This window comes from Salvelinus namaycush, chromosome 11 (assembly GCF_016432855.1).
Source record: "Salvelinus namaycush isolate Seneca chromosome 11, SaNama_1.0, whole genome shotgun sequence".
In the NCBI taxonomy this organism is placed as follows: domain Eukaryota; kingdom Metazoa; phylum Chordata; class Actinopteri; order Salmoniformes; family Salmonidae; genus Salvelinus; species Salvelinus namaycush.
Window position 1 is genome coordinate 27,918,361 of NC_052317.1, and position 23,388 is coordinate 27,941,748.

The 23,388-nt window shown below is 42.4% G+C and overlaps 1 protein-coding gene across 3 annotated transcripts; it reads left to right on the plus strand.

Annotated features, from left to right (window-relative positions):
* Nucleotides 1-748: 748 nt before the first annotated feature.
* On the plus strand, nucleotides 749-23,388 carry LOC120055963 (putative uncharacterized protein YHR217C). 3 transcript variants are annotated; one of them, XM_039004049.1, is made up of 3 exons: nucleotides 749-1,212; nucleotides 17,531-17,634; nucleotides 22,298-23,388. In XM_039004049.1, exon 3 carries the CDS (start codon nucleotides 22,325-22,327, stop codon nucleotides 22,958-22,960), a length of 636 nt encoding a protein of 211 aa, XP_038859977.1. In that variant the 5' UTR covers nucleotides 749-1,212; nucleotides 17,531-17,634; nucleotides 22,298-22,324; the 3' UTR covers nucleotides 22,961-23,388. The 3 variants fall into 3 exon arrangements, with proteins under 3 accessions (XP_038859977.1, XP_038859976.1, XP_038859975.1); XM_039004048.1 differs by lacking the exon at nucleotides 749-1,212 and adding an exon at nucleotides 14,619-14,697; XM_039004047.1 differs by lacking the exon at nucleotides 749-1,212 and adding an exon at nucleotides 14,630-15,528.

The following is a 23,388-nucleotide window of genomic DNA, read 5'->3' on the forward strand; positions in this document are numbered from 1 at the left end:
CTATTTACCTACTAAGTAATTAAACATAAATAAATCAACAAATAATGGAGTTTTTCAGTGTCGAACTGCTTCCAGCATTTTCTATTTAATGAACGTAAGCACTGTACTACAAGCAAATGACTGGAGTACAAGGTGCGTCACCAACGTTTAGTACTACATTTCCCAGAAGTCAACAAAAAGTCAATATCGTAAAAATTCATGAAAACAAAATTGTGCTTATTGGTCTTCATTTAAGGTTAGGCATAAGATTAGGAGTGTGTTTAAGGTTAGGTTTAAAATCTTATTTTAAGAAGACAAACTGTATACTTGCCAGGGTTTATGACTTCGTGGCTGTGGGACCACAAACAGAAGGGGTAACCCAGACAAGGCACAGGGGCTATAAAGCTGACGCATCTGTTCAGAACGTTTTCTCACCACCAAATGTGGTAGTGAGAGGAAGTCTGCGACTTTTCTCATCGATGAAACATCTGATCTTAATAAATGTTTCTATTTACAGCACAGTGCACAAAGTTTTATAGACTTGAGGCTTTGCCAACGTTTTTAAAAAATTGCGCGATTTAATTTAAGAAAGAGAGCAAGGTCGAATTGAGTTTGTGCACACGCGCACTTCACCAAAGAGGCGTTCCCTAACGGAAATATGCAAAGACATGCTACAACGCGCCAATAGGTTCTCGCAAGCTTGCCACGCTTGTTTTGCCCACTATGCAGCATTTGCTCCCACTGCAAACGACACAGATGAACTGTCTTGGGTTAGTTATAAATATATTTGATGGGACCTTAGAAAATGTAACCACTTCCTGAAAGCGGTGCGCCAATAAGAAAAGTTGTGGACAGTCAGCTGGTCATTTCATATTAGTGCTGGGCGATTAAATGAATTGTCGGTTATTTTTTGTTTTTAAACAACTGATTGACCGATGTCGGTTCAATTATTTGAATTCCGTTTCGTTCGTTTTTTTAATGTAAGTTTAATGCGCATATTGCACAGTTTGGTTTCTCTGGAGAAAATCTACTCCATCATGAACTCTGCGATTTAGTAGGGAGTTGTAGTTTCCAACACACCAATATTGTATATAGTTTAGAGCAGTAAACGTAGTTATTAACTACAATGACCTTAATCCATTGCGCATCTACTTGTTCTGTTTTTATTTTTTGCCAGCTAAAGAGGAGCCAGAAGAATGGGCAATCATGAGGGAACAGCTGCTGCTTTGCGAGGTATCCCCACATATCTCATTGTTTTTTTCTGTTGTGTCCCTACCTGAAAAAATACATTATCTAAGTGATTGATAGTTGGTATTCAGCAATCATAAAAATATGCCTTATTTACTTAGAAAAACTACAAAATAGTGATTTTGTCAGAAAGCATAAGCAGTAGCTCAGTAGATATGAGATGACTTGGAATGAAATAATGAAATCATCAAATAAAACAAATGCAATATACACAACGACAGAAATATTTTATTAAAGTAATGTGAATAAATAATGGTTAATAAGTAATAAGCAGTAATGGGCAGTCACAACCATCATGCGACTTTTATTAATTGTTTTATTCTGTGTTACAGCATTTAACTCAAATAATTGATACGTAAATAAATAAACTAACCGAAACCGAACCGGCCTCAAAAAGCATTAATCGCTCAGCACTATTTCATATAGTCCTACTGGCTAAACTGTCGTATCTCACAAAATTGAGGTATGATTAGACCTATCATGTCCTATAACATAAACTCACCCAATTCCGTACAAATGTGCGCAACCGCAACATTCAGACGAGGCTACAAAGAAGACTAATGGGACTGTAGCGACTGTGCTGACTTCAAAATCGGGGGTGTGAACTAGGTTTCTATTCAAGCGTTGATCGACATGGTAATGGCTCTATAGTATTGGAGAAAAGTTGAAAAAATGGACCCTCCGTTACATCGTGACGTGTCATGTCGTAACGTACAGCAAGCATAAAGCAACTATTTCTGTCTTACAATCTCTCTCCACCAGGTGTAGCACTTCTCTCATCGTTTAAAAACAAGAAATTGACAGTGACGGGGGTCATTCTCAAAGCCGCTGATTACTTCTAAGATCACTTTAGCACCGCCCTAAAAACCCGATTCAAATTCGACACAAACCTTCAAATAGGTATGTAATGACACATTATATAAACTCTTTATAGTGTTTTATTTACATTTTAGAGGCGATAAGGTGATAAGTTGGACAGATCGAGTGAAAAAAAGCAATTTTCCCACACAACATCTCTCCTTCTCACTATCACGCATTAGTTTCGCTTCCCCACCCGCCATTTTTAAAAAGACCCAACGGGGCTCATTGCCTGCTTGAATTATGCAGAAACGGGCAGCGTTTAGGTCATGTAATTGATCATGTTGGAAAGGGGAGAAATTGTGCTTTACAATGGTATTGACATTACAGTTGATCTGGAAGTATTACGTTTTTGGGGCGCTAAAATAAGGGCAATTGTACGGACCAAGGCGATGTACGAGTTTACGTGAGTTTACGTTACCACTCACACAAAATGGCATGTAGCTATTTGCCAACATTACTTTTCAAGGAAAGGTAATTTTCTCTGAATATTCTGCTTTCTTTCTAGCTAACTGTTAGCTAACTTTATCTTGCTCTGGTTCCATTGCGCTGCGACAACAAGGCTCCATTGATTCTTTCATAGAGAATCAATTTTGTTTAGTGACATTATATCACCAAAGTGAAGAAGTGTCTAAAGTGTTAGTCAAGGTAGTTGAGGTAATATGTACATGTAGGTAGAGTTCAACTGACTATAAACAGAGAGTAGCAGCAGTGTTGAAGAGGGGGGAGGGGGCAATGCAAATAGTCTGGGTAGCCATTTGATTAGCTGTTCAGGAGTCTTATGGCTTGGGGGTAGAAGCTGTTAAGAAGCCTTTTGGAATTAGACTTGGCGCTCCGGTACCTCTTGCCATGCGGTAGCAGAGAGAACAGTCTATGACTAGGGTGGCTGAAGTTTTTGAAAACACCACCTGGTATAGAGGTCCTGGATGGCAGGAAGCTTGGCCCCAGTGATGTACTGGGCCGTACGCACTACTCTCTGTAGTGCCTTGTGGTCGGAGGCCGAGCAGTTGCCATACCAGGCAGTGATGCAACCAGTCAGGATGCTCTCGATGGTGCAGCTGTGGAACCTTTTGAGGATCTGAGGACCCATGCCAAATCTTATCAGTCGCCTGAGGGGGATTAGGTTTTGTCGTGCCCTCTTCACGACTGTCTCGATGTGCTTGGACCATGTTAGTTTGTTTGGGATGTGGACACCGAGGAACATGAAGCTCTCAACCTGCTCCACTACAGCCCTGTCGATGAGAATGGGGGCGTGCTCGGTCCTCTTTTTCCTGTAGTCCACAATCATCTCCTTTGTCTTGATCACGTTGAAGGAGAGGCTGTTGTCCTGGCACCACATGGCCAGGTCTCTGACCTCCTCCCTATAGGCTGTCTCGTCGTTGTCGGTGATCAGGCCTACAACTGTTGTGTCATCGGCAAACTTAATGATGGTGTTGGAGTCGTGCCTGGCCGTGCAGTCATGAGTGAACAGGTAGTACAGGAGGGGACTGAGCACGCACCGCTGAGGGGCCCCTGTGTTGAGGATCAGCATGGCGGATGTGTTGTTACCGACCCTTACGACCTGGGGCGGCCCGTCAGGAAGTCCAGGATCCAGTTGCAGAGGGAGATGTTTAGTCCCAGGGTCCTTAGCTTATTGATGAGCTTTGAGGGCACTATGGTGTTGAGCTGTAGTCAATGAATAGCATTCTCACATACCCTACCGTTCAAAAGTTTGGGGTCACTTACAAATGTCCTTGTTATTGAAAGAATAGCTAATTTTGTCCATTAAGAATAACATCAAATTGATCAGAAATACAGTGTTGACATTGTTAATGTTGTTTATGACTATTGAAGCTGGAAACGACAGATTTTTTCTGGAATATCTACATAGGTGTACAGAGGCCCATTATCAGCAACCATCATTCCTGTGTTCCAATGGCAAGTTGTGTTAGCTAATCCAAGTTTATAATTTTAAAATGCTAATTGATCATTAGAAAACCCTTTTGCAATTATGTTAGCACAGCTGAAAACTGTTGTTCTGATTAAAGAAGCAATAAAACTGGCCTTCTTTAGACTAGTTGAGTATCTGGAGCATCAGCATTTGTGCGTTCGATTACAGGCTCAAAATGGCCAGAAACAAATAACCTTCTGAAACTCGTCAGTCTATTCTTGTTCTGAGAAATGAAGGCAATTCCATGCGAGAAATTGCCAAGAAACTAAAGATCTGGTACAACGCTGTGTACTACTCCCTTCACAGAAAAGACGCAAACTGGCTCTAACCAGAATAGACAGATGAGTGGGAGGCCCCGGTGCACAACTGAGCAAGAGGATAAGTACATTAGAGTGTCTAGTTTAAGAAGCAGACGCCTCACAAGTCCTCAACTGGCAGCTTCATTAAATAGTACCCGCAAAACACCAGTCTTATCGTCAACAGTGAAGAGGCGACTCTGGGATGCTGGCCTGTCAGGAGGATGGATTATCTTGGCAAAGGAGAAATGCTCACTAACAGAGATGTGAACAAATTTGAGAGAAATACGCTTTTTGTCTGTATGGACAATTTCTTTTATCTTTTATTTTAGCTCATGAAACATGGGACCAACACTTTACATGTTGCATTTATATTTTTTTCAGTGTAGTTGGTTGGTTTAGTTATATACTTTGCAGTATTTTACAAAGGTGGTCATTTATTTTTCTGAGCAAAATGGAGGTGCAAAATATATTACAAGGACATCAATTGTATGTTCTGTGGTTAGTGTCAGAAAAGTGGGGAGAGAGCCTTCAATCACTGCCACTTCTGCTACCAAGTCCTGGGAAAGATGTGTAGCCAGCTTTTTGGACACTCCTGTGATGTACGGTTGAAGTCGGAAGTTTACATACACCTTAGCTAAATACATTTAAACTCAGTTATTCACAATTCCTGACATTTAAACCTAGTAAAAATTCCCTGATTAAGGTCAGTATGGATCACCACTTTATTTTAAGAATGTGAAATATCTGAATAATAGTAGAGAGAATTATTTATTTCAGTTTTTATTTATTTTATCATATTCCAAGTGGGTCAGAAGTTTACTTGCACTCAGTTAGTATTTGGTAGCATTGCCTTAAAATTGTTTAACTTGGTTCAAACGTTTCAGGTAGCCTTCTACAAGCTTCCCACAATAAGTTGGGTGAATTTTGGCCCATTCTTCCTGACAGAGCTAGTGTAACTGAGTCAGGTTTGTAGGCCTCCTTGCTCGCACACGCTTTTTCAGTTCTGCCCACAAATGTTCTATAGGATTGAGGTCAGGGCTTTGTGATGGCCACTCCAATACCTTGACTTTGTTGTCCTTAAGCCATTTTGCCACAACTTTGGAAGTATGCTTGGGGTCATTGTCCATTTGGAAGACCCATTTGCAACCAAGCTTTAACTTCCTGACTGATGTCTTGAGATGTTGCTTCAATATATCCACATAATGTTCATTCCTTATGATGCCATCTATTTTGTGAAGTGCACCAGTCCCTCCTGCAGCAAAGCACCCCCACAACATGATGCTGCCACCACCGTGCTTCACGGTTGGGATGGTGTTCTTTGGCTTGCAAGCCTCCCTCTTTTTCCTCCAAACATAACAATGGTCATTATGGCCAAACAGTTCTATTTTTGTTTCATCAGACCAGAGGACATTTCTCCAAAAAGTACGATCTTTGTCCCCATGTGCAGTTGCAAACCGTAGTCTGGCTTTTTTATGGCGGTTTTGGACCAGTGGCTTCTTCCTTGCTGAGCAGCCTTTCAGGTTTTGTCGATATAGGACTCTTTTTACTGTAGATATAGATACTTTTGTACCTGTTTCCTCCAGCATCTTCACAAGGTCCTTTGCTGTTGTTCTGGGATTGATTTGCACTTTTCGCACCAAAGTACGTTCATCTCTAGGAGACAGAAAGCGTCTCCTTCCTGAGTGGTATGACGGCTGCGTGGTCCCGTGGTGTTTATACTTGCTTACTATCCATTCGTATGCATCATTATTATCCATTATTCATGAACATCCATTATCACTCTGTATCGCTTGAGACTGACTGTCTTTCACCTTGTCCACCCCTGTGTGTGTCCAATGTAGTGCTGTGTGATGAGAACCCATTGCACATCGCCTGGAGCTCCAGTGAGTGAGCTGTCTCACAGTGAGGCCCAGGCCCAACAGCCTTCACCATCCCCAGCAGCAATGTGGCTCAGGACACCGCCGGACCCGGAGACATGCAGCCCCCACTTAGTTCTACAGTAGAGCCCTATGCATGCTCAGCACTGGAACAGGCACTTAAAACATGGGTGCAATGCTTATAGTGCTCTGTTTGCATTCTGCTTGCATCACTTGCAAGGCTTTATCCATCATATGACACAATCTGTGGTTGGTATTTTGTTTTCAATATGTATTTGTCTTTGAATGATATTCAGAGAACATTCATCACTGCTCCTTCATCAGTGCAAGTATTGCAGTGAAGAAAGTTTGTAATTAAGAATTGAATATACTGCGTATGTTCATCATTTCATCAGCCGCACATGATAATGTTTTAAATTACATTTTTAGAGGATCTTCCGACAATAGACATAGATAGTGATGAGGCTGAAGATAAAGATGAGAGAGAAGGAGAAGGACAGTGTGGGGAAAATCTCTGACTGTGAGTCGGAGTCCTACGCTGAGGAACCAAAATAATCATCACCTAAACCTAAACTAGAGCTTTACTCAAAAAACCTTACCAATGCTATATAAAACAGCAAGACAAAATATATATAAACACATCTAGATTTTTTAAAATCATGTTTATTTAAATAAATAAAAACGCAGACATTTCACATAGTGGTTTAAGACAAATATACTATTTTAAAAAATCCATAATGATACACAAACAATACAGTACACAAACTTTACAGTACAGACTACAAAAATGTACAGAGGCGAATGAAGAGGCATGGCATTCTAAGTTTCAGTCATGTTCAATGACACTAGGTGGTGCTATGCACCTTCCAGTGCATTGTTTTCTTCCTTCTGCGTTTATGTAACAGTGTGACGTGCTAGATTTATCATTATCTATCCAGTTGAATCTATTTGTAAATATCCTTCCTTCACTCAGTATGAGCATAATGGTAAACATGTGCACGTGTATAGCAACATGTAATTAGTGTCATAGTGGTTTCCCGTAACACATGTTAGATGTCATCAGGGCCACATTAGGCACATTCCCCATTAGGCTATAACTGATACATTTTTGGCATATGCCCTAAGCAGCTCATATCAAGACACATGTAAACAGGGATGTACACAACAACACAACACTGTTATATACCTTTAAGGCAACATGACTTTGCATTTATACATTTAAGGCAACATGATTATTTAATCTTAACATCAACAGGGTCTAGGTAATTATATTTATGTTAGACCTTTTTAGATATTCTACCATTGGGTGGATTATTCAAAAACAAACTGACAGTCTAAGTCTGGCAGGCCAATACCAACACAGTTCAACATAGTGCACTTTCCTTTGTAGCTTAGATGGGAGTGCATGGCTCTTGCAACCCTAGGATAGTGTGTACAATTCCCCGGACCACCTGTATGTAAAATGTATGCACGCATGACTATATGTAGCTTTGGATAAAAGCATCTGCTAAATGGCATACTGTATATTATATCTTCAGGTCATGCTCTATATTGTCCCAGTGGTGTTGCTGAATGGAGCACTGTCTATGTGGGGAGAGGGTAGGGCACATTCCAAAATAGCAACCAGCCACTTAACCCTTTACACTCGTGGGAATTGGCCTATATGGATAGGGCTACATTGAAATGTTCCTTAAATAATCATTAAGATAAGCATATGCATAACCATGGTAGCAATTGAAAGGGAACAGTTTGGAGATAATGTGAAAATTATTAGACCAAAGGTGAGGACACAAAAGTTCACCTGACACAAGACTGAATCCAAACATTACATTGTACATTTTATGTGCATTTTACATTTACTGTACTTTTCGTCGCATTTGTTGATAACGAAATCTGAAAATACTCTGGTTACATTCAGTAACATGATAAGACTATTCCTGGAAAATGTGGGGTAGATGCAACATAACAAATAATGTTTTTTTAAAAGTACTAAATTACAAGACAAATCATTTTACGCAATCCAAAAAACAGTCCATTATAAATCGCTATCTGGTTCAGGTGGGCATGATTTGAAAGCGTGTTCTATTGCCAACATGACTAGCTAATTTATAAAATACGATCTTACAGTGTTAGGCTTCCACAAGGCATTTCAGAGAAACATTGTAATTTTGGTGCGCATAGAAAGGAGTCTTGTGCATTGTGTGTGGCCCGACAAATTTTCTTCACAATAAACAAAAATAGGCTAATTCTGTTCAGAACAACCCAGGTAAATTCAATTCATTGGACATGATTTGGAAAAGCTCACAACTGTCTGTATAAGGTCCCACAGTTGACAAAAACCAAGCCATGAAGTTGAAGGAATTGTCCGTAGAGCTCCGAGACAGCATTGTGTTGAGGCACAGATCTGGGGAAGGGTACCAAAACATTTCTGCAGCATTGAAGGTCCCCAAGAACACAGTGGCCTCCATCATTCTTAAATGGAAGAAGTTTGGAACCACCAAGACTCTTCCTAGAGCTGGCTGCCTGACCAAACTGAGCAATCGGGGGAGAAGGTGACCAAAAACCCGATGGTCATTCTGACAGAGCTCCAGAGTTTCTCTGTGGAGATAGGAGAACCTTCCAGAAGGACAACCATCTCTGCAGCACTCCACCAATCAGGCCTTTATGGTAAAGTGGCCAGACGGAAGCCACTCCTCAGTAAAAGGCACATGACAGCCCGCTTGGAGTTTGCCAAACGGCACCTAAAGGACTCTCAGACCATGAGAAACAAGATTCTTTGGTCTAATGAAACCAAGATTGAACTCTTTGGCCTGAATGCCAAGCTTCATGTCTGGAGGAAACCTGGCACCATCCCTACAGTGAAGCCTAATGGTGGCAGTATCATGCTGTGGGGAGGTTTTTCAGCAGCAGGGACTGGGAGACTAGTCAGGATCGAGGAAAAGATGAACGGAGCAAAGTACAGAGAGATCCTTGCTGAAAACCTGCTCCAGAGCGCTCAGGACCTCAGACTGGGGCGAAGGTTCACCTTCCAACTGGACAACGACCCTAAGCACACAGCCAAGACAACACAGTAGCGGCTTCGGGACAAATCTCTGAATGTACTTGAATGGCCCAGCCAGACCCCGTACTTGAACCCGATCGAACATCTCTGGAGAGACCGGAAAATAGCTGTGCAGCGACGCACCCCATCCAACTTGGTATTTGGTATTTTATTAGGATCCCCATTGGCTGTTGCAAAAGCAGCAGCTACTCTTCCTGGGGTCGCTGCACCCCTCCATAAACCCCTCATATACCCCCCCTCTACTGTGGGAAGAACTGCATTCGGGTCTCATGTGCAGTCTGGCAGTGTCAATTATGCGTGTGGTTTGAATTGATGGCGACTTTGTGTAAAGTAAATAAGATAGGCTAAAGGCTTCCAACAACCTGTTTGGATAATATACTGTTTTATTTTTTTGCCAAAATGCTGCTATGCATGTTGTGTATTTTGTGAAATTGCATTAGTGTGACATTGGGGGGTTAACTTTGTAAATTCCCGGGTCTTGACATTTAATTTTGTGGGAAAATGTGAAGAATGGGCCTGTGACATGATGGTTACCGGTGTTAATCCCTAATTCATTGTTTTCTAAAGTTCCAGAATATTCTACTATTTGGCTTTGGGTATGTTCAGTTACAGTGTTGACAAGTCAAAATGTGCCAAGCCTCTTGAGGGGCTCTCTGTAAGTATACTGAAGAAAATGTAAATGCAATAATTTCAAAGATTTTACTGATTTACAGTTAATTTAAGGAAATCAGTCAATTTAAATAAATTCATTAAACCCTAATCTATGGATTTCACATGACTGGGAATACAGATATGCATCTGTTGGTTACAGATACCTTAAATAAAAATGTAGGGGCTTGGATCAGAAAACTGTCTTGGTAAGCAAATTCAGTGTATATTTGGCCTTGTGTTTTAGGTTATTGTCCTGCTGAAAGGTGAATTTGTCTCCCAGTGTCTGTTGGATAGCAGACTGAACCAGGTTTTCCTCTGGGATTTTGCCTGTGCTTAGCTCTATTCCGTTTCTTTTTACCCTAAAAAACTCCCTAATCATTGCCGATGACAAGCACACCCATAACATGAAGCAGCCACCACCATGCTTGAATATATGTGTGTTGGATTTGCCCCAAACATAATACTTTGTATTCAGTACATTAAGTTGAGTTCTTTACCACATTTTTTGCAGTTTTACTTTTGTGCCTTATTGCAAATAGGATGCATGTTTTGAAATATTTGTATTATGTACAGGCTTCCTTCTTTTCACTCTGTCATTTAGGTTAGTATTGTGGAGTAACTTCAATGTTGTTGATCCATCCTCAATTTTCTCCTATCACAGCCATTAAACTCTGGAACTGTTTTAAAGTCACCATTGGCCTCATGGCCAATGAGTTAGGAAGGATGCCTGTATGGCCAACTGAGTTAGGAAGGATGCCTGTATCTTTGTAATGACTGGGTGTATTGATACACCATCCCCCACCATCCCGCAATGCCATCGGCGGTAAACCAAATAAAAATGTGATTCACATTTAAAAAATGAAATAAAAAATCAATTTATATTTTCCAACGGGGCTATACATTTGGGTGAGTACAAATTAATAAAAAAAATTCTCGCCTAAGTAGCCTCGTTTCACTGCCAAAAATAAAATTAAACCATCTAGTGTTCAGCGAAATAACAACACAATGTCAAATACAGGTAGCCTTGTCAAATAATTAACATCCAATCACATTAACCGTTACTCTCTCGCGGGAATTCCACTAACGGTCCGTATGTAGCCAAACGTAGCTGCAGCTCATGTTGGTATCTGTACTGATGGCGCAAAAGCCATGACAGGCAGTTGCTCCCGACGCCACTTGTGTCACGGCTGTTTAAAGAAGAGGACCAAGATGCAGCGTGATGAGCGTACATTTTCTTTTAATAGTAGATGTCGCCAAACAAAACAATAAACACTACAAAAACAAACCGTGAAGTTAAAGGCTATGTGCCCTAAACAAAGTCAACTTCCCACAAAGACAGGTGGGAAAAAGGGCAGCCTAAGTATGGTTCTCAATCAGAGACCATCAGAGAATTGAGAACCACACCCGGCCAAATACAAAGAAATAGAAAACATAGAAATAAAGAAACTAGAATGCCCACCCTAGTCACACCCTGGCCTAACCAAAATAGAGAATAAAAGCCTCTCTATGGCCAGGGCGTGACAACTTGGGTACACTGCAGCATCCACTGAGAGGCTCTTGCTGCCAAGGGAATGCCTGACAACTTGAAAGACGTTTTGGACACTACAGTGAAAATGGTTAACTTTGTTAAAGCAAGGCCCCTGAACTGTCGTGTATTTTCTGCACTATGCAATGATATGGGCAGCGACCATGTAATGCTTTTACAACATACAGAAGTGCGCTGGTTATCAAGGGGCAAAGTATTGACACGTTTTTTAAAATTGAGAGACGAGCTTAAAGTTTTCTTTACCGACCATCATTTTCACTTGTATGACCGCTTGCATGATGACGAGTTTCTCACACGACTGGCCTATCTGGGTGATGTTTTTTCGCGCCTGAATGATCTGAATCAAGGATTACAGGGACTCTCCACAAATATATTCAGTGTGCGGGACAGAATTGAGGCTATGATTAAGAAGTTGGAGCTCTTCTCTGTCTGAATTAACAAGGAGAACACACAGGTCTTTCCATAATTGTATGATTTTTTGTGTGCAAATGAACTCAAGCTTACGGACAATGTCAAATGTGATATAGCGAGTGAGTTGGGTGCGCAATTATGCAGGTACTTTCCCGAAACGGATGACACAAACAACTGGATTCGTTGTCCCTTTCATGCCCTGCCTCCAGCCCACTTAACCGATATCTGAACAAAAGAGCCTCATCGAAATTGCAACAAGCGGTTCTGTGAAAATGTAATTTAATCAGAAGCCACTGCCAGATTTCTGGATTGGGCTGCGTTCAGAGTATCCATTTGCAACCACGTACCTATGTGAGAGTGGATTCTCGGCCCTCACTAGCATGAAAGCTAAATACAGGCACAGACTGTGTGTGTAAAATGATTTAAGATTGAGACTCTCTCCAATACAACCCAACATTGCAGAGTTATGTGCATCCTTTCAAGCACACCCTTCTCATTAACCCGTGGTGAGTTATTCACAATTTCCGATGAACAAATAAGGTTTTATGTGTAAGATGGTTAAATAAAGAGCAAAATAATTGATTATTATATTATTATTTGTGCCCTGGTCCTATAAGAGCTCTTTGTCACTTCCCCCGAGCTGGGTTGTGACAAAAATTCACACTCATTCTTATGTTTAATAAATGTATTGTATAGTGTGTGTGTGGCAGGCTTACAATGATGGCAAAAAAACAACATTTGAGAGTGCACTGACCCTGGTGCTAGAGGGGGTACGCAGCTGGAGGTTGAATGTTTGAAGGGACTATATGGGACTATGAAAAGTTTGGGAACTGCTGCTCTAAGGGATATTCAATGTCAGATTTTTACATTTTTACCCACGAATCGGTACGAATGGGTGCCATTCTTTGCGAGGCATTGGAAAACCTCCCTGGTCTTTGTGGTTGAATCTATGTTTGAAATTCACTGCTCGACTGAGGGACCTTACAGATAATTGTATGTGTCGGGTACAGAGATGAGGTAGTCATTAAAAAATCATGTTAAACACTATTGTTGCACACTGAGTGAGTCCATGCAACTTATTATGTGACTTGTTAATCAAATGTTTATTCCTGAACTTATTTAGGCTTGCCCATAACAAAGTGGTTGAATACTTATTGACTCAAGACATTTCAGCTTTTCATTTTTAAATAATTGGTAAAAATATGTAAAAACATAATTCCACTTTTACATTATGGGTTATTGTGTGTGTGTTGGCCAGTGACACAAATCTCAATTTAAATTCAGGCTGTAACACAACAAAATGTGGAAAAAGTCAAGGGGTGTCACTACTTTCTGAAGGTACTCTATTAGTGTGAAAACTACTACTTTTGATATGAATGGATGCAGACGTAACGATGGCCATTATTTATAAACTAAAAGCGAGTGTTTCCACATCTTATTCTACTCAGTGGCTATCAGTTTCCCTTTCCTTTGAATACAGTTTGGGTCAGTAGGGTAAGAGTTAGTTGTTTTCTACTCTCTGCGGAGGATGGGATGGTTACTGCCGATAGTAAATCAAATTCAATCTAACAGGATATAGATTTTGAGATCTCAAATTCATTGTTTCATTTCAAGCTGAAACAAAACACACGGCTCGGCTGACTCACTTTATCTGTGTTTGCCATGCCAGTGTAGTGCTCTTTAATTTGTATTATTGTTCTAGAACTCTGTGGTGGGTAGATAAGAGGAGGAGCATGCATGGTGACAATGTATTTCAAGGCCAGAGAGTTAGCCACTTGCCAGATGAAGGCAAATCCACACCCAAGCCTAATCGTCCAAAGCCAAGACCTAGGTTCAAAAACAATTTGAAATAATTTCAAATAACTGTGCTTGATTGAGCTTACTGGTTGCAATGGAACCAAAAAGGTCCCAAAAGTACAAGCACCGCCCATCTGGCACTCCAGGCACTAAAGCAATCACTCAAACTATTTGAAAGAGAGAGTTCAAATAGCATTTGAACCCAGGTCCGCCGCAGCCTTTCTGCAGCCAACAGGGTTAATAAGTTCATCAGTACCACATCTAGGCGGTGTCAGCAGGGTTGTAAAGCAGCCTTTTACTACTGTTGGTTCAGCAACAACATGCTAGCTAGGAGGCAGGTCCTGGCCCTCATAGGTCGAGAGAGAGGGAGAGCTGTGTGAGCTGTGTACTTACTTCCAATGCATTCAGTGCAGACAGGGTAAATGAACACATGTTTTAGCACAAGCCAGGAACATCGTGTTCCTGCTCTCTGTAGCTAGTTAGAGTGTGACGTCTGCTGGCACTTCGCCTAGCAGGGCCAAGTTGATTCAAATAAGAAAGCGTGCTGCTGGGCTGCTGCTGCGTGGGCTAGGGTGGGTGGCTGACAGGGTAGGGGGCTGGTAGGCTGCACTGGGGTGGGTGGGTGGCTGACAGGGTAGGGGGCTGGTAGGCTGGACTGGGGTGGGTGGGTGGCTGACAGGGTAGGGGGCTGGTAGGCTGCACTGGGGTGGGTGGGTGGCTGACAGGGAAGGGGGCTGGTAGGCTGGACTGGGGTGGGTGGCTGACAAGGAATGGGGGCTGGTAGGCTGGGCTGGGGTGGGGTGGGTGGCTGACAGGGAAGGGGGCTGGTAGGCTGGACTGGGGTGGGTGGCTGACAAGGAAGGGGGCTGGTAGGCTGGGCTGGGGTGGGGTGGGTGGCTGACAGGGAAGGGGGCTGGTAGGCTGGGCTGGGGTGGGGTGGGTGGCTGACAGGGAAGGGGGCTGGTATGCTGGTCTTGTCTGCACATGACAGGGTGGAGAGAGAGTGTCTTGGATTTTTCCACATGGGAACTTATATCCAGGTATGCTGTGTGTGCCCAACAAAACAGTAGTAAAACACAGTGTTCTGTTATTGTTAGTGTAACAGCATGTTCCTTTGTGCCCATCCTTTATAATTCCACATGAGTTCCTTAATCCTCATTGATGACAGTTTAAGAGAGGTTTTTGATCCTATTGTACATAATACTTTATACGTGATAATATGCCACATAAAGGCATCCAAGTGTTGGATCAAATATTTGAATGAAGGAAAAGACCTGCCAAAACAATGACAGTTGGAATGAACATATTACATTGATATCATGGTATGATGTGTAAAGCTCTTAATAATAGACTAATGGCAGACACTGACATCTCCAACTACCCGTCTGATGGGGAGAGAGAAGGAAAGAGCAATGACACCCTGACCCAGAGCAGACTGGAAGCTGGGGTTGTTGCTGAGTGTCCTATGCAGACTGGAAGCTGGGGTTGTTGCTGAGTGTCCTATGCAGACTGGAGGCTGGGGTTGTTGCTGAGTGTCCTATGCAGACTGGATTCTGGGGTTGTTGCTGAGTGTTCTATAGACTGGAGGCTGGGGTTGTTCCTGAGTGTCCTATGCAGACTGGAGGCTGGGGTTGTTGCTGAGTGTCCTATGCAGACTGGATTCTGGGGTTGTTGCTGAGTGTCCTCTGCAGACCGGAGGCTGAGGTTATGGCTGAGTGTCCTCTGCAGACTGGGGAGGGAGAGGGCAGCAGATGGTCAGTCACTGACTGGGTCAGGTCCACTCAGGCAGTGCGGCAGACGCCCCAGAAACATACCAACAGGAACTCCAAGGACCCATAGGACTCCAACAAAAAGAAAAGGACATTTCGAAGGTTTGAGTACTAAAGCCAAAATTAACATTTTACATACATACACTTAGGTTGGAGTCATTAAAACTCGTTTTTCAACCACTCCACAAATTTCTTGTTAACAAACTAAGTCATTTTTCCAACAATTGTTTACAGACAGATTATTTCCCTTCTAATTCACTGTATCACAATTCCAGTGGGTCAGAAGTTAACATACACTAAGTTGACTGTGCCTTTAAACAGCTTGGAAAATTCCAGAAAATTATGTCATGGCTTTAGAAAATTCTGATAGGCTAATTGACATCATTTGAATCAATTGGAGGTGTACCTGTGGATATATTTCAAGGCCTACCTTCAAACTCAGTGCCTCTGTGCTTGACATCATGGGAAAAACAAAAGAAATCAGCCAAGATCTCAGAAAAAAAATTGTAGACCTCCACAAGTCTGGTTCATCCTTGGGAGCAATTTCCAAACGCCTGAAGGTACCACATTCATCTGTACAAACAATAGTACACAAGTATAAACGCCATGGGACCACGCAGCTGTCATTCCTGCTCAGGAAGGAGACGCGTTCTGTCTCCTAGAGATGAACGTACTTTGGTGCGAAAAGTGCAAATCAATCCCAGAACAACAGCAAAGGACCTTGTGAAGATGCTGGAGGAAACGGGTACAAAAGTATCTATATCCCCAGTAAAACGAGTCCTATATCGACATAACCTGAAAGGCCGTTCAGCAAGGAAGAAGCCACTGCTCCAAAACCACCATAAAAAAGCCAGACTACGGTTTGTAACTGCACATGTGGACAAAGATCGTACTTTTTGGAGAAATGTCCTCTGGTCTGATGAAACAAAAATAGAACTGTTTGGCCATAATGACCATTGTTATGTTTGGAGGAAAAAGAGGGAGGCTTGCAAGCCAAAGAACACCATCCCAACCGTGAAGTACGGGGGAGGCACCATCATGTTGTGGGGGTGCTTTGCTGCAGGAGGGACTGGTGCACTTCACAAAATAGATGGCATCATGAGGTAGGAACATTATGTGGATATATTGAAGCAACATCTGAAGACATCAGTCAGGAAGTCAAAGCTTGGTTGCAAATGAGTCTTCCAAATGGACAATGACCCCAAGCATACTTCCAAAGTTGTGGCAAAATGGCTTAAGGACAACAAAGTCAAGGTACTGGAGTGGCCATCACAAAGCCCTGACCTCAATCCTATAGAACATTTGTGGGCAGAACTGAAAAAGTATGTGCGAGCAAGGAGGCCTACAAACCTGACTCAGTTACACCAGCTCTGTCATGGAGGAAGGGGCCAAAATTCACCCATCTTATTGTGGGAAGCTGTATGAAGGCTACCCGAAACATTTGACCCAAGTTAAACAATTAAAGGCAAAGCTACCAAATACTAATTGAGTGTATGTAAACTTCCGACCAACTGGGAGTGTGATGAAATAAATAAAAGCTGAAATAAATAATTCTCTCTACTATTATTCTGACATTTCACATTCTTAAAATAAAGTGGTGATCCTAACTGACATAAGACAGGGCATTTTACTATGATAAAATGTCAGGAATTGTGAAAAACTGAGTTTAAATGTATTTGGCTAAGGTGTGTGTAAACCTCCGACTTCAACTGTATGATCTCTCTCATAATAAGCTAGATCTTGGATATTGAGAAACAATGCGAGGGAAATAATCATCATTGCATGGCACGCACATAAACACACACAACGTCTGCAGATGTTTCCAGGACAATGCTGCTGATCAAACGGCTACCTGGGTGACATGTCGGTGCCACATGTCACTATCATAGTTAAGACCCTTAGATAAGACATCCTTTCTCCACAGAGTATAACTACTAGCCTAGCTAACTACTTTCTTTTGAAATTCTACAGTTTCATGTACAGAATCATGTATGTGGACTTTTCACAAATCCATTTAAAGTACCTCAACCTGAATTGAGTGCTATTTATGTTCAGGATACTGAAGGTGGGGTCTGTGTGTGATGCTGTGTGTTGTTTCCTGCAGGGGCGGCCTGGCGGAGCGACTGAACAGGCTCCAGTGCAGACAGAGGTCAGCCATCAGCTTCTGGAGGCACCAGTCCATCTCTGACATTACTACTACAGCCACAGGTAATACAGACAACAAATGAACAAACAAACTGTAACCACATGTAATATAGACAAACCCCAAAATATTCTTTTACCTTTAGTATGCATGTAAAAACAAGGAAACAACAAACATACAGAAGTAAAATGAAACTGTTGTAGCCACTTGCATGATCACAGACATTGAATATTAGAGCAGCACATGAATAGAACACAGAAATTGGTTATAAGAAAAGCACAAACATTAACATTTCCATTACAAAACATAATTGTGCAGGGTGGGGAAAGAAACCTAGTGGTGCTTATGAAAGGGTCCTCATTCATACCACACGTTCCTACATACGCTGGCTACTCTCTGTTTAGGGTTCAAAATGAACTTTGATTTTATGCTCTCTCTCAAGCGGGCATGATTTTCTGCTCTGATCTGTGGTCTCGTGAAGACTGAGGGCGCATGGAGGAAATGCTGGTTGCGGCAACAGTAAACTTGGTTGCGGCCAGTATGTAGGTGACAGGAAACGTTCTGCTTGCTGACTTGTTTTTTGTCTTTCCATGGTGTAACCGAAGCACAAGTTTGTCACTCAATGTCATTGGCTCTCAGATAATTAGGTTGAACAACTATTGTAACGTGACAGTTGATCGTGGAAAAAGACAACACAAAAAACGGCCACCTTTTCCAACTCACGTTCAGTCAGTACGGATGACTTGGTTTTCTTTTGACAGAGTGAGAGAAGAACATGAATATAGATGTTCAGGTAAAGAGTTTGCACAAATTTCGCCGAGTTTTTAGCAGGGCTGGGAGTTGCCAGGGATTTCACGATACAATATTATCATGATACTTAGGTGCCGATATGATATGTATTGCGATTCTCACGATTCTATATGTATTGGGACTTCGATTTTATTGCGTTTTGATGTTCCAAACATATTGCTCACTATACAGTGCATTCAGAAAGAATTCAGACCCCTTGACTTTTACCACATTTTGTTACGTTACAGCCTTATTCTAAAATGTATTAAATACATTTTTTCCATCAATCTACACACAATACCCCATAATGACAAAGCGAAAGAGGGTTTTAGAAATGTTTGCAAATTTATAGAAAAAACTAAGACAGAAGTACCTTATTTACTTTCAGACCCTTTGCTATGAGACTCGAAATTGAGCTCAGGTGCATCCTGTTTTCATTGATCATCCTTGATGTTTCTACAACTTGATTGGAGTCCACCTGTGGTAAATTCAATTGACTAGACATGATTTGGAAAGGCACACAACTATCTATATAGGTTCCCACAGTTGTCAGAGCAAAAACCAAGCCATGAGGTCGAAGGAATTGTCCGTAGAGCTCGGAGACAGGATTGTGTCGAGGCACAGATCTGGGGAAGGGTACCAACAAATTTCTGCAGCATTGAAGGTCCCCATTAACACAGTGTCCTCCATCATTCTTAAATGGAAGAAGTTTGGAACCACCAAGACTCTTCCTAGAGCTGGCCGCAAGGCCAAACTGAGCAATCGGGGGAGAAGGGCCTTCGTCAGGAACCAAGAACCCGATGATCACTCTGACAGAGCTCCAGAGTTTCTCTGCGGAGATGGAAGAATCTTCCAGAAGGACAACCATTTCTGCAGCACTCCACACTTTTTTGAATTTTTTTGAATGAATCCTTTATTTTACTAGGCAAATCAGTTAAGAACAAATTCTTATTTACAATGATGGCCTACCAAACCCTCCCCTAACCCGGACGATGCTGAGCCAATTGTGCTTCCCTTGGGCCTTTACGGTAGAGTGGCCAGACGGAAGCCACTCCTCAGTAAAAGGCACATGACAGCCCGCTTGGAGTTTGCCAAAAGGCACCTAAAGATGCTCAGACCATGTGAAACAAGATTCTCTGGTCTGATGAAACCAAGATTGAACTCTTTGGCCTGAATGCCAAGCGTGACGTCTGGAGGAAAACTGGCACCATCCCTGCGGTGAAGCATGGTGGTGGCAGCATCATGCTGTGGGAATGTTTTTCAGCGGCAGGGACTGGGAGACTAGTCAGGATCGAGGGAAAGATGAACAGAGCAAAGTACAGAGAGATCGTTGATGAAAACCTGCTTCAGAGTGCTCAGGACCTCAGACTGGGGCGAAGGTTCACCTTCCAACAGGACAACGACCCTAAGCACACAGCCAAGACAACGCAGTAGCGGCTTCGGGACAAGTCTCTGAATGTACTTGAATGGCCCAGCCAGACCCCGTACTTGAACCCGATCGAACATCTCTGGAGAGACCTGAAAATAGCTGTGCAGCAACGCACCCCATCCAACTTGGTATTTAGTATTTTATTAGGATCCCCATTGGCTGTTGGAAAAGCAGCAGCTACTCTTCCTGGGGTCCACACAAAGCATGAAACATGACATAATACAGGACATTAATATACAAGAACAACTCACTCAAGGACAGAACTACATAAATTTAAAAATATTTTCAAAAGGCACACATAGCCTACATATCAATACCAATACATACACACAAACTATCTAGTTCAAATAGGGAAGAGGTCCTGCTTTATCTGTTTTTTTAAAACCAGGTTTTCTGTTCATTTGAGCAATATGAGATGGAATGGAGTTCCATGCAATAATGGTTCTATATAATCCTGTACACTTTCTTGAATTTGTTCTGGATTTGGGGACTGTGAAAAGACCTCTGGTGACATGACAGAGCTTGAGGATCTGCAGAGAAGAATGGGGGAAACTCCCCAAATACAGGTGTGCTAAGCTTGTAGCGTCATACCCAAGAAGAGTCGAGGCTGTAATCGCTGCCAAAGGTGCTTCAACAAAGTACAGAGTAAAGGGTCTGAATACTTATGTAAATGTGATATTTCTGTTTTTGTTTTTTTATACATTTGCAAAAAACAAAACCATTTTTTTTGCTTTGTCGTTATGGGGTATTTTGTGTAGATTGATGAGAGAAAAAAAAGGGTTCTGAATACTTCCTGAATGCACTGTATATCTGCTGCAGATAGACAAAAGAGAGCCTGAGAAATCGATCAGTCAAGGTAATAATAGTGCTGAAAACATTTTAGCTCACTATTTAAAAAGAAGATGGAGAACAAGCTATAGGACGACAAATACCAGAGTTTTGGCACAGGTACAGCCGAATTGCGCTAGCTAACGCTATCTATTCTTTTTTTGTACAAATCGATACTTGGAGTCATATCAATGTAATATTGTACAAAAATAATATTGCGATGTGTAACTGTATTGATTTTTTCCCCCCATCACTGGTTTTTAGAGTCATGTGACATCTAGTGAGTATTTGGTTTTCCTGGATCTTGCTATACTACTGTTGACACTTGTTTGTTGACTTTCTCGCTTTGTATTACGAGCAACTTCTCGTAAACAATTATACCGGCAGTTATTAGAACATGACTAGCTTGAGCTATTATAAGACCCCTGTTTGCGTTCATTCTCACAGGAATTAACTGTATGTGTGTGTCTGTCATTTATGTTATTTCTTCACACACACTTAATTAGATTGATTCATTAGTTTATTACAGAAAGAGGACTCAGTTCACTCTTTTCTGTATTCACCTGCTGTCTAATAAAGCAGGGGTTCCCAAACTTTTCCACTCGGGGCCCACCTTCCAACATTGGGGAACGGCAGAGTTGCAAAGAAAAAGTCATATCTCAGACTGGCCAATAATAATAAAATATTAAGATGGGCAAAAGAACACAGACACTGGACAGAGGAACTCTGCCTAGAGGGCCAGCATCCCGGAGTCGCCTCTTCACTGTTGACGTTGGGACAGGTGTTTTGTGGGTACTATTTAATTAAGTTGCTAGTTGAGGACTTGTGAGGGGTCTGTTTCTCAAACTAGACACTCTAATGTACTTGTCCTCTTACTCAGTTGTCCACCGGGGCCTCCCACTCCTCTTTCTATTCTGGTTAGAGCCAGTTTGCGCTGTCCTGTGAAAGGAGTAGTATTGTACGAGATCTTCAGTTTCTTGGCAATTTCTCACATGGAATAGCTTTAATTTCTCAGAACAAGAATAGACTGACAAGTTTCAGAAGAAAGTTATTTTTTCTAGACGTTTTCAGCTTGTAATCGAACCCACAAATGCTGATGCTCCAGATACTCAACCAGTCTAAAGAAGGCCAGTTTTATTCCTTCTTTAATTAGAACAACAGTTTCAGCTGTGCTAAAATAATTGCAAAAGGGTTTTCTGATGATCAATTAGCCTTTTAAAATTATAAACTTGAATTAGCTAACACAACGTGCCATTGGAACACAGGAGTGATGGTTGCTGATAATGGGCCTCTGTACGCCTATGTAGATATTCCATAAAAAATCTGCCGTTTCCAGCTACAATAGTCATTTACAACATTAACAATGTCTACACAGTATTTATGATCAATTTTATGTTATTTACAAGGTTACAAGGACATTTCTAAGTAACCCCAAACTTTTGAATGGTAGTGTACTTTATTCATTCACAACATCTCTCGCCATAAGAGATATTACATCACGAGTGACACTGACAGTGAAACTGTTATGAATTGATTTTTCTGATTCAGAAATTGGAATTGCTATTCAACTTCCTCAGTTGAAAACTGAATTGACCCCAACCCTGCAATACAAGGTGCCCCACACAGACACTGACACCATCTGTGCTGTTCTTGTCCTTTCTCCATTGCCTGTGATTCTGGAGGTCCTGACAGTCCAGGTGGAGAGCTGCATGCAGCTGGCCCTGTGTGAGCAGCACTACCCCCCTGCTACGGACCACCGCAGACCCCCTCTCACCACCAGAGCTAACCAAAACCACTCCCCCACTACGGACCACCACAGACCCCCTCTCACCACCAGAGCTAACCAGAACCACTCCCCCACTACGGACCACCACAGACCCCCTCTCACCACCAGAGCTAACCAGAACCACTCCCCCACTACGGACCACCACAGACCCCCTCTCACCACCAGAGCTAACCAGAACCACTCCCCTACTACAAACCACAACAGACCCCCTCTCACCACCAGAGCTAACCAGAACCACTCCCCCACTACGGACCACCACAGACCCCCTCTCACCACCAGAGCTAACCAGAACCACTCCCCCACTACAGACCACAACAGACCCCCTCTCACCACCAGAGCTAACCAGAACCACTCCCCCACTACAGACCACAACAGACCCCCTCTCATCACCAGAGCTAACCAGAACCACTCCCCCACTACGGACCACCACAGACTCCCTCCCTCCACCTTCACCACTCCCAGCAGCAGAGCCCGGGTCCTGGTACTGTTTATTAAGGAGACAGCTGCCCAGCTCATGCCTGAACCTAGAGACATCATCGATGTGTACCCACCATGGTGAGAGTGCACCAGTTTGCAGTAGTTACTGTATTGGTAATGCACAGCTATGGTGTCATGTTATAATTTTAATGGCACGGGAAATGCCAGAGTCATTATGTCATCTATCATCGAGCACGTATCCTCCTCATGCAGTAAAGCTATGGTCATATCTCACGTTGAAGCCCGGTTTATATGTTTTTATATAGGCCTACCAGTACTTTTCTGTTTTAAAATGTGTTGTAACGGGAAGCACTATTCGGCTAGTGAGAGGCCCAATAACCCTCTGGTGCGGTGCAGTAGTGTTATACACACAGAGTAATTGGGGGGTGTGAGGTTGTTTTGGAACAGGAGAAAGGTAGAGGCTGGTTCCAGCTGTTGAGGGTTTACTTTGGGAGTCCAGCGGTCAGCTCTGGAATATCCAGGCTGGGGCCTGGCCTGGCGGAAGCCCAG

Excerpts from the sequence above, each read along its gene's own strand:
- LOC120055963 (XM_039004049.1), top strand. The coding sequence starts at position 22,325 with ATGCAGCTGGCCCTGTGTGAGCAGCACTACCCCCCTGCTACGGACCAC.